Source organism: Nymphaea colorata, chromosome 3 (assembly GCF_008831285.2).
Source record: "Nymphaea colorata isolate Beijing-Zhang1983 chromosome 3, ASM883128v2, whole genome shotgun sequence".
Classification (NCBI taxonomy): domain Eukaryota; kingdom Viridiplantae; phylum Streptophyta; class Magnoliopsida; order Nymphaeales; family Nymphaeaceae; genus Nymphaea; species Nymphaea colorata.
This window is the reverse complement of record NC_045140.1, coordinates 26,328,380-26,340,595: the sequence shown is the minus strand read 5'-3', so window position 1 is coordinate 26,340,595 and position 12,216 is coordinate 26,328,380. Positions and strand designations below refer to the sequence as shown.

Genomic DNA, 12,216 nt, shown 5'->3' with positions numbered 1-12,216 from the left:
ATACTCGAACCAACTTCTGACCTATCGGCAGCAGGGTGAACACAAACCAAGCCGAGTCGAGCCCGAGTTCAGCCACCTCGAGCTCGACTAGATTAATGAAACTTGAGCTCAAGAATAGCTTGAGCTCGAGCTCGACTCAATTAAAGCTTGAAAAACTCGTTTGAATATATAAAATATTATTTTGTCATAAATCGAGCTTGACTCGATTAAGGCTCGACAAACTTGAATGATCAATATACTGGTTTTTTAATTAAAAAATGAGTTAGATATTTAAAAAAATCGCTACACATCATTTTCAAGTCGACTTATGAACTCGAGCTCAACATAACTCAAGAGTGTACATCATGGTCAACTTGGCTTAGACCTTTGATGAGAATGAAAGATTATCTCCTATCAACAAAGAGGCCAAATCTTAAAATCACATCCACCGCTCCCTACCCAATATGTTTGCATGCCTTAAATTAACATTTGAACCCTAGGGGTAAATAAAGGAAGTTTTCGTTACAGAGGTTGAATTATAGTTTCAAAACTTCAATAGAAACTAAATATAATTTTTCAAATGTTTTTATATAGGCTAAACAAAAAAATTCACAAGTAAGATTCTTATTTATTCCCCTTGCCTCCGGCCAAAGATTAGAAATCTGCAGATTCCCAGATCTATTGTTTATTTTAAGTTGAATCTTAACGTCTATCAAACACTCGAATCTCAAATCCATGATTATCAAACATGAGCTTAAGTATTTGGATTTGGAGGGCTGACCCAATGGAATGCGAACCAAGTCATTTAGTAGGACCAACTTGTGAACTAACGCCATGACCCAACTACTTCTTGTCATTTTGTTTGCATAAATGAGTCATAAGACTGGCTGCTTCTGTTTGTTTATGAGTAAATTACGATTATTTTCTTTTTCTATTGACAGTAAATCCTTTAACAATCACATCATTAATGGAGTTTGCCGATGGAGCGGAAAGCCTGCACGCGAGCTCGACCGGCACATTTGATGAAGCAATTTCTTTTGTCATTTTTCTTTCTTGACAAGGGTGGTCGCGTGCTTCATAGAAAAGGTCGGGCAACAAAATGACAAGATCAGAACTTGATTATTGACACCCTTATCGTTTCTTTCTTACTACTTTACAAATGCATAGTAAAAAAAAAAATCAAGTTGCACTAAAATAGTGAGGCTAAATCCAATGTCTTTCCTTTCATGTATTATGTGTGGGCTATTGCAACAATCTGACCTACTGTCCGCTCAGTCCCCCTAGCATTTTCGGCTCTAGCACTCAAAAAAACTATAAACCATAACAACCACCTAGTTAATAGCCTCCTTTATAAGCTCTTGAAAATCTCTCACAATCTTCGATGCGAAACTAAATTTTAGGGGTGTTACAATCCACTCCCTTAAGGCACACGAGTCTATGCGTATGAGACCCTATGTCTGAGTGTTGAACCGGCTCTAATACCACTATAACAATTCGACCCACTTTTAGGCTCGAACCCCTAGTTTGATGGATCTCAACCCACCTCCTAGCAAGTTCAGCTCTAACCCTAAAAAGGCTAAGAACTAGTACAACCATCTAGTTAATAACCTCATTTATAAGTTTTTGAATATCTCTCACAATCTTTAATACGTGACTAAATTTTTGAGGTGTTACAGTAGTCCACCTCCTTAAGGCACAAGCATCCGCTCTTGTACTATAAAATGATTAAGTCACATGTTGGACTTATGGAGAATTATGTTCTTGTACTATAAAAGAAGTATGTAAAGAGGAGAGGGGGTAGGCTTAGCTCTCGCTCTAACAGTGAGATTAATCCTCTTGCTCACTCAAAAAATTACTTTGTTGGGTTTAATACATCCATGGCTTGTTCTTTTCTTAAGAAGTGCCGCAACAACTAATGGATGGATGTCATTATTCAGCACACAATTGTTTACTCCATCCACCAAAACAAATGTACTCATGTGAACATTTAGCTAGAAATGAAACATCTCTTTTTGTATCTTACTTTTATTCAAACCTGTACTTACAATCATGCGGTCTTTAAACTACCCTTAATTTGGCAGCAAGCGCATGTACACAACTCAGCTCATGCAACTGGCGAAACAGTTGAAGACAAGGTCACTGAAAGCCTGAATGCATGAAAATGTGGATCTATATGAAGAGGGGGCAGGCTGAGGTCTCATCTCAGAGCCAGTGGGACCTACGACAGAACCATTGTATTTGTGCCTTACTCTTCACTTAAAGAACGGCCCCATGACGAATACCAGCCGCTGGTTTATGTTAGATTTTTCTTCTCACTTCATATAAGGCCCCATGAGAGTCCAAAACCAGCAGGAATCTCACCCACATGTTGCCCTGCTGCACTCACTGGGTTGTTGAGAAAAAGCTTCCAGAGAGAACAACTTAAAAGGCAGGCAGCAGAGCAGTGCTTTAAAGCGACTCACGTCGGCTTATAAAAAGCCAGTGTGCAGTTCTTTTGTTTTATGTGGAAAAGGAAGCCAATCTAGAACACACCTTGGTTGTGATCGCCGCTTTGTTCATTCGTGACCTCCAACAAGACGCAGAAACTGTTGTTGGACATGGTGCCGGTTTGCATATTGAGACATTAACCATTTTCTGCCTTCTTCCTTCAACTGAGAGCGTGTTTGTTTGGGTGGATGGGGATGTCTAGGACACATCTAGTTCGGGCATGAACGTGTCGTGTCATGTACATCTTTGACCTAACTTTTTGTCTTTCTAAGATACATAACTTACTTTCGGTGTCTTGGGATGTCAGCTTATTGTAGAGCAACTTGCAGGTCAATAACTCTCTATTGCATTTTGTTGGCTTGCTCTAAATGATGAGATATACGTGGGTTGATGTAATAAGTCATTGTTCCACAAAAATTGTCTTATATTTGCATTGCATGTAGTACTTAATTATCATTTTATATGTTTATAAACGCCTCTTAGAGTTTGAAATTTACTACTGTCTGCCTTGCATATGTCTTAAATTTTTCCTTTTTTTTTTCCTCATAAAAAGCACCTGATGTGATGTGAAGGCTTCGGACTATGTGTATATTCCATTTTTCTGCATAGGACAAAGCTCGATAGGCTGAGTATGTCAGGTGGAACTATAAATATGCGACGCCGATTATATAGGCATGTATATTAAACTCGTAGGATATGGCATTGGCAATTTAATATTTTTTCTCGAGTTCTGAATTGAAATGTATTTAAAATCCATACCGGACCATATCAACCTATACGTATGCGATATAGGGCCAACACTGGTTCTTATTTTTTATTTTCAGGTCACTTTAAAAATTTGGGCTTATTTTTGAATTTGTAAAATCACAAAATAAGGTGATATGGGCCGATAATTGGTAACAATACATATCATCCAATGTGATGCCAATACCGCTTTTTGCAACAAATGTTTAAATATTTGAACCCAGGTCATTTACATCTAAAAATTGTTAATTATAGGCAACCAATAAGGTGACACAAGCTGATGTTATATGTTCTCATCACATCAAACAAATGATGTCTAACTTGAGAAACTACAAACAAAGGAAAGAGAATAGTAGCCCAGATAACATAAACAGGGGCGGAACCAAGGGGGACATGCATGCGTCTTGGCCCAGCCTAAAAAAAAATTAAAAAATTTACATGTAAATTTTAGAAAAAAAAATTGTTTCATATAAAAATTTTAAAAAATGATAATACAGCCCTTGTCAAAATTTAAAAACTTTAATTTAACCCCCTTCATGAAAAATTTCTTGCTCCGCTCCTGAACATAAACAATGTGAAATCATCGCCCTAGCTTTCTTGTGGTCTGGATCTGAATCCAGCTCTGTATAACAGGCACAAGAGGTGAGCTAATACAAGTTACCTATCTCTCATGTTTTCAGGAAAGGTTTTCTCGATTTCAATATTTTTGTTTAGCTCATTGAAAACTGAAGACCATGCCCGCATACAAAACATACGCAGAACATGTACAGACAAGAAAAACAAAGCAAAAGCTATCTTTATCATGGCCTTTTGACAATCAAATTGCAATATTTCAAAATAAGCAAGATTTATATGTCGTTCAAAGTTTTGCAATAGAATTGCATAAAACAAAACACGTCCACTCAGGTGTATGGTTTTCAATTGCTTTTCAGTCTCCAACCAAACGTCACATCCATTGATGCACGCTGATTTTATCTCTACTTTTACTCATCATTTTTCCCTCTGATTTTTCATATGTTTCATTAAGTTGATAATATTAGAAAGTAGAATAGGAGATAATACAAGGATACGAGAGAATATCTCTCGCTCATCTATTAGCGTGAGATGAGTGAATATATATATATATATATATATATATATATATATATATATATATATATATATATATATATAGAAAATCAGCATGTTACAAGATCTGGTTAGGTTCCTGATTTTAAGAACCAATTACAAGGATTTGAAAACGGTAGGATTTCTCTTTAGTAAATATTGCATAACATTGAAGATCTTGTGATAGATTTTCATTGTTCTAAAAGTATATGTGCTTACTCTCTCCCTAAAAAGACAACAAAAACAACTTGATACCGGTGGCAGAGGCTGGTGTGGGCCTTTGTGGGCAGCTGCCCACACGGAACCACTCATTTTCAAGTTATGTGGGGTGGCATCTGGATACAGTCTGACGGTTTTGATACATTGGTAAACAAATGTAAGGAACTTAAAATAATAGATTCAATGTCCGCCTTTACAGAAAAGACACGGAGTTAGCAGTATATTGAATGCATTTGGCGAAAAAGTTGGTCACATGTGTAGAGAATGCGATGGATGAACGTGAAGTCACGATAGGACTCCGGAAGCCGACATGAATAGATGCAGTCGGATCCCTGCGGTCTATCCTCAGTGTGGTACGACGCCGATTGCATTCTTGATTCGGTGTGTGGGGTGAGGACGTGCGGTCTGTAAAAATTCCGACCCCCATGGTTCTGAAACTGCATCCCTTGCTTGTTTTTTTCCGGCGGCTGCTAATTCATAATTGCAGAAGACATTCACTTCTTTTTATGCGTCTGATTGAGCTATGATCAAATGCCGCCGTCTTCTGCCCTGCTCTTCAGTATTGCAGTTAAGGCGCCGGAAAATGCTCCACCCCATGCTTTCTCTCCGTTTGGGCACTTCGCAGGTCGCAGATGCCGACTACCATGATTATCAGTGCCTGAATTTAAAAATCGTTGGCTCACAATTCGTCATGCTTTCAACTGTTTAGAAGACACTCTTCCGATAACCAAGAGCTTTCTTCGTGACAAAAGGACAATCCTAATACCTCTTTTAATAGATTAAAAAGATTGGTGCTCTCTTTTTTGGAAGAAATTTTTAAAGAGCAACCTACCTTAATTTTCACACGAAGTCATAAAAAGATTCTCCTTCTGTAGGCCAAAGGAGGAGCGGTTCTATATTAAAAATTAATATTTTCTGATTTTTTTTCAAAAATTAAGCTTTGTTAACTTTTTCAAAAGCAGTAGTTTGTTATTTAAAATATTTTAAAAAAATTATAATAATTTTTATTTGTGCATATATATATATATACACCAACACCCACATGGTAGCTGGGCCAATAAAATAAAAATTCGTGAGCAGTTATTATAACTGCTAGTTTCATACTTATACTGTGATAAAAAGATGATATTTAGAAAATAAGAGATATTTTGAACGGTACATTTTTTTCCAGGTCATGTTGACCATTATAAGTGCCACAGTAAAATCATAATTTCTTTTTTTCAGGAAACTTCTACATTTATAAATTTAATATTACTGCTTTCTAGACAGCCGTAAACTTCCATGGAAGGATAATACAAGTTTGCAGTGCTTGCTCGGAGACAACTCTGAGATCTTCGCAGTAGTAAATGGGGAGAATCATCAAAGAAAAGAAGCCCTATGAAGAAGACAAAGTTCACTCGTTACTGGAGATCTGCAATCCATAAGTTCAACTCCGCATCCGTAATTCCTGAAACAAGAATAACCCTCCTAGATTTTTCATCATATTTGTAGTTTGTTTTTCTGGAATCAACTTTCACTTTCTGGGTGATGCCGCACAAATCTCCACCAAAAAGACCTTGTTCCTTACTCCATTGTGCACCTTTGATCGGCAAGCAGATTCACATCTCAACTCCTTGATGGCACCCTCAGGACTGATCATGTTAACTAGTCCAATTGGAGCAGAGCAGACGATGCTTGGTTGCACAATTTCTCGACAGCAATAAGGGTGTAACTTCAAATTCTCGCAATTTCAGTGTGATGCCATGAGATGCACTTTCAGGAGGATAGACAAGTATATCTGCAAGATGTTCGTCATAGACATTAATTATTGAGTTCTTGGTCTTCTTCTGTCACCTGTATCTGATTATGTGAAAGTCTTCTCAGATCCAAGATAGTAAATCATAGGCATATATGATCATATCACTGTTCCACTCTTCGATTTCATAGTAGGTAATTTATTAACATCTTTAGAACATAAGCTTCCAGTAATTACACAAGGTATCTCGTTAAGCTTCCAGTAATTACCAGCTTGCTCCTTGGAGTTGAACACGCCAAGAGCCCTGCATGGTCATTCAGATTCCATATTTTCAGAAAACTGGAAAATTGTCAATCATTAGTCGAACAAAAAGAAGCAGAATGAATGTCATTGGTGTACAGATAGAAAATTAAGAGCACAGGATTGGTGCACAGAAAGAAAATTAAGAGCATGGTTCACCTCTTTCCATCTTCCGTGGGGTAAGAAAAGAAACAGTCCTTGGTGGTTCTTCGAAGAAGTTTAGCCCTCAATATCGATCCCTCTAGGAGAAGAAGCTTCTTGGAATCAAAATCACGCCTTCTAGGCTGTTCACCAAGGGCAATGAATTTTTATGATGAGAATAGAGGGAGAGTTTATTGAATGCTCGAGAAGATGGCCACCAGCATTAAAAAGGCAACTTAAAGTGTAAGCAAAAAGTGAAGATTTCTTGAATTCTGCAAGTACTTGTCTGTTCTATCAACCAAAATTCAGACATGCTGACATTCTTAAAGAGAAACTTTCTACTTTTCTTCACCATTTAAAATGGTGGCATGTGCTAAGTGTCCAACCCCCCACCCCGAATAAGGAAACAGATTCCTACAGCAGAAGCAAGGAAAACAAATCTTTGATTATTTTACCTCACTCTCATGTATATTTAGACCTAAATGCAGTTCCAGTTGCATCCATACCAACAGACCGTCTTAAATTTGCAAAATATGTATGTATCATAGTAATAATCTTGATCTTTTTTCTGTTTAGGAATTATTCGACATTAATGAAGTAGACTTTCATAGCTCCGATCAAAATTTCATACTTTCAGTGCCTTGTATTACACCTGCAGTGAAAAATTAGTACAGAATGCACCCCATGTGCACCACCCACAAGTTCAAAATATCTAATGCCTAATAAAATGAAAAAAAAAAAATGTTCATGCAGTACCTTACTATCAGAGTTAGAGAAAACGTCCAAGTGCTTCCCAACTGCGCTGCATAATTCACCCAGGCAAAATTTAAGATGCACACTCAAAAACGATGAAATGGGATCTGAGATTCTGAATTGTGGCCTCTTTTATAGTAACGACATTTGGTTCGAAGTGCAGATATTCATATTGTATTCGAATCTTCGATACTCTATGTTTGTATATTCTTGCAACAATAAGTTCTTGTTGACCAACTCATGACATGCTTCGATTCCAGTTTTATTAAAAAAGAATTCTTATCTACCTCATACTTGACAACATCAAAGCGATTAAATCTCCAGCAGGCACGAAAAGTATATTGTTTCTTTCGGCAAGATCTCCTGGAAATCAAACCAAACATCCACTTCCAATTGTGCACATACTAACCAGTTGGATCATTAAGTCATTGTCAGAAGACTCAGAACCATATTAAGGATTTTCTTTTTTTTTCCTTTTTTCACTGGAAGTGGGAACTGCATGAGAATCTCGACACAAACTACATGCAATTGAACAGAAATTCACCAATCTTACCATTTTCCAGGCTGATTTCGAGCTCGTTATCAGGGTTCTCTGCAAAGCAAGTTAAGCAACTCGAAAGGACCCCTCTGGAAGTGGCAAGTAGGTGACATAAGGGCCCATTTTTCAAATAGAACAGTGGGGAAGATTCATAAAATATTTTTTTAAGTTTCATGAATCTATCTTAATCTTTGGGTCATGTTCATCTGTTTGCCGTACCAGCCCTAAAGATACTTTACTTCCATCTGAAGCAACAAAACAAACCTTTCAACTATTAGAAACTTGAGTCTCAAGACGCAATCTCTGCCAAAAGAACCCATCCCTGGCGTCATTCAGGAAAGCTTGAAGCGGAAGGTACGCATGAAACGCATGTTTTGTGTATCAAAAGAGAATGGCAGTGAACCACAATTAGTGCACAGAAAAGATGCCCCTAAAGGTAAAATTACAAGTTAGAAAACCGGTAGACTTGATTCCCATTAGGAAGTTTGTATTCGACAAAGAGTTCAATTACCTAACTTTCTGTTCTATCTTCATTTTTCACAGTTTGGCAATAAAATATGAGGAACCAATTTTGAGACCACACATTAAGCTTCAAGAAGCATACTTGAATCCATCCATCCTGAGAAGGAAAGAAGCCATCAAATTAGGAAAATGGATGCACCAGGCGACCAGAAACCACATTTTCTCTGATAGCAGGTATGGAAATTTGTGAAAGAAAAGCTTACAAAAGAACGCCAATGAGGAAGACTTGAGTCACTTGACGGCTTCCGCCTCTGCTCGGATCTCACGCCAGCTTACGCCCTATCTCTCGCGGACCATGATGATGCTTTTGGTTACATTTGACAAAATACGACTCTCAGAACCACCAAGCCAACAGAAACCGCTGCGGAAGCCGCCACCTTCAACGCAGAAGATGAACACACAAGAGAGAGAGACAGAGACAGACAGACAGACGGACAGATGGAGAGAAGAGCTTGAAAGAATACAAGCTCAAATCAATCACAGGACAGAATTTCTGGCCCCTATTCCTCTGTCCCTTGCCATGGATCTCCATTATCTATTACTGATGCCGTCTAGCCCACGTAAAATAGCTTAGGCGTTCACGATGGAAGATGCAGGATTAAGCTATGGCGATTTGGTGCCATGTTTGGCTACTTGGAGGCACTGAAACAAGCTTTGTATTCTTCATACTTTGCGTGGATGTTATTTACAGTGAAGACCAAGTTGAATTTTTCATGAAAATTATCTACCTTCTTGTCCATAAGTTCGAAAAACGGCTTCTGCGAACAGTAACATATGCATGAAAATCCAAAACTGTTGGTCCGTTCACGCGAAGCTTAAAGATCAATGATTTGCTATTCTGCAGCATCTCCTGATCCTCCGAGTTCATCACTGCTCACTTTATGGGTAATTTGAAATCTTGCCTGCGGAATTGCCTACGAAAAGCATTATTTACGAGCACCCTTTAAAATCTGTAACATGAAGCCCTGTCAGTCACGCTTCTTTTTATGTCGAAATGTCCTTCTAGCTCTGTTTTCTTCAAATTCTACAAGGAATATTCCCAGATTAACAATGCCATGAATCCTAAACACAAATATACGCCAACTTTTAGGTGGTTCAAGGGCTTACCTAATTTGATCAAAACAAATCACGACTGCAAGGTTTAATGCTCCTAAGCGGTGTGACAGCCATGAGGTTTAAGATGTGGCTTGAAAAGAACGTTGTATTATTAGAACACCAGTTCCAAGAATCGATGAACATTGAGATGTACATAGACATAATTGTTGCAAGCAGGCAGTTTTTTCACATTAGTCTTGTGAAATAGTTTGAAGGCATCCATTTGTTTTTTTGGAAACAGAAGCCGCACCCCGTGATTATCACTCTCAGCAGTGTAAAGCTCAAGACTCTCTCTCCCTCTCATCACTCGTTTTGGTTAATATATTTTCATTTTACCGGATCTCACTCTCTCTCTCTCTCATATCTCTGTTCCTTCTTCTTTTTTGTTTGGTTGCTTCATTGTTAACTTTGATTTCGTTACTTTTTTTTGCTGACTTTTTGGTTTCTTTGTGAATACTCGTCCCTCAATCTTGTCAATAAATTCCTATTTTTGTCGGCTCCCTCTCTCTCTCTCTCAATCTAGAAGAAATGAAAGGAAAAAGAAAATTCAAATTCAACAATTCCATTTATTAACGTGCTCTCTCTCTCTCTCTCCAAAAGACCTCATCTAATGCTTCCAATCCATCTAGAAGAAAAGAAGAACAGCTTCAAGAAGAAGATGCCCATAAAGTAATCAGTAAGCAGATGCCCTAGCCTGAACTTTTCTGTTTCGAACTTTCATCCGTTGAAATGTCTCCATCTGCAACTTAACAGCAGTCTCGCAGCTAAAAACCCTCCATTAATGTCCTTCTTATGCTGCGTTGGTTGCCCGTCGCCATCTTCTAGAATTCACATTTGTTACCTAATCGGAGGTCCCCGCTGGTCTCTCTGTTACCTTCTAGGTAGAAAAGTGCGGAGGATGTCAGCGAATTCATTCATTCTGATGTTACTGTATCCCATTTATCGATACTCAGATTTAAATCCGGATTTGAAATCTAATCTTTACATTTTAGATTTGACTTTCAAATTCTCAAATGAATTCGACTTCTAAATAGACAACTTAATCTGAGCTGCATCAACCGGCTTTCGAAATATTATAGATATTGAATGTAGGGTTTATTTAAAACCGATTTGGAGGTAAACTGAATCTGAATTCCAAATTCAGCCCAATCGAACTTTTTTTTTTAATGCAGTGCTGGTGGTTGACGATTCAGTTGAGTGGGACCCCACCTTCTAGAAGCCCAGTGCTGGGTCTCCCTCTCGCAACCATTCCTTCTAGAACTACAAGGCCCTCCTCATCACGCGACAACGTCCAACGTCCTCCTTAATTGCACCTTCAACTACAGCACCCAATAGTGTTTGGACACGTCAGTCGGTGATGGATCCGCCCCGAATCGAATTAAAAGAGACGAGCCGCACTCAACAAGACCGGATCGGTTGTCCAAATGGCGTCTCGTTTCGAAAGTCTTAATACGTTGGACCGAGTTTGTGGACGGTGTCCTAAAAATCAACCCGAGTCTGCCGATTCGAATCGGCGGCATGAGCCGATACGATGAATTACGGGTTCTGGATCTGACCTGGTAACTCCCCTAGTCCAACTCCAAGGCATATTGGAATCGGGTAAGACCCGTACCCGTATGGGGCCCCGTGATCCGCAAAGTACGCGGTTTTGGGACAACAGCTCCAGGGGGCGCCCAAGTTTTCCAACCGCCCAACGATTTATATGCGCCCTTTTCCTTTGCTCCCCTTTATCCAAGCCGCTTCCGTCTTTCAACGCTGCAAATCCCAGAAACCACCAGTGCTCGTACGTTGCCGTTCGATGTTCACGTCTGCAGCCATCCCCGCCCTAAAATCCGGTCTTCCGTTCGCCGGAGTAGCCGGCCGCATCAAGGCCTCGGCCCAGGCCGCCCCCCTCGCCCGGAAACCGCACACGCTCTACGAGGTTCTCCGCGTCAAGCAGACGGCCTCTGCGATGGAGATTAAAACCGCCTACCGCTCTCTCGCCAAGCGGTACCATCCCGACGCGTCCCCCGGGAGCTCCGGCGCTTCCGGCCAGGACTTCATCGACATCAACCAGGCCTACGCCACGTTGTCCGATCCGGCCGAGCGCGCGCGCTACGACCTCTCCATTGGCGTCGCCACGTGGCGATGCCGCGCGTCGCCGGAAGTCGGCGATTTTGAAGGCCGGTTTCGCGTCCGGCGGTGGGAGACTGACCAGTGCTGGTGAGATGCCGATTCTGGCGAGCCCTTTCTTCCGCGCCATTGTAGAGCTGCCGTCATAGAGGCAAAAGCAAAGAAGAGACGGGATAGAAGGGGAAATTTGTTAGGCTTTTCTTTTTTGGTTTGATACTTGATTACGGAAAGGTAATCGCTTACCTCATTGTGCAGATCTGAAATTGTAAGACTAATTTTCTAACGATTGACAGAATTCCGAAATTTGTTCATGCTTCTTGATCGTTTGCGACTCGGTGAAGAGATCTTCTTTTCTCTTTCTACATATTGTGTGCTTTGCCGTAATAACGGTCGAAATGTGGGAACCCTTGAACATGAAAGATAAAACTACAGTGAATCGGATCATGTACTTGAGTTTGTCGTGAACTTGTCGCGGTCTCTTTAG

At 39.8% G+C, this 12,216-nt stretch overlaps 1 protein-coding gene and 1 long non-coding RNA gene across 2 annotated transcripts; one reads left to right on the top strand and one right to left on the bottom strand.

Annotated features, from left to right (window-relative positions):
- Nucleotides 1-5,811: 5,811 nt before the first annotated feature.
- Nucleotides 5,812-8,389, bottom strand: LOC116251097 (uncharacterized). The gene is made up of 3 exons (XR_004171605.2): nucleotides 6,731-8,389; nucleotides 6,541-6,575; nucleotides 5,812-6,313 (listed from the first exon to the last, which is right to left on the bottom strand). It is a non-coding gene; the product is annotated as an uncharacterized LOC116251097 (long non-coding RNA).
- A 3,029-nt stretch (nucleotides 8,390-11,418) lies between these two features.
- LOC116251175 (chaperone protein dnaJ 11, chloroplastic-like) lies at nucleotides 11,419-11,826 on the top strand. Its single transcript, XM_031625285.2, has one exon. The coding sequence runs from the start codon at nucleotides 11,419-11,421 to the stop codon at nucleotides 11,824-11,826; it is 408 nt and encodes a 135-aa protein (XP_031481145.2).
- The last annotated feature ends 390 nt before the right edge of the window (nucleotides 11,827-12,216 follow it).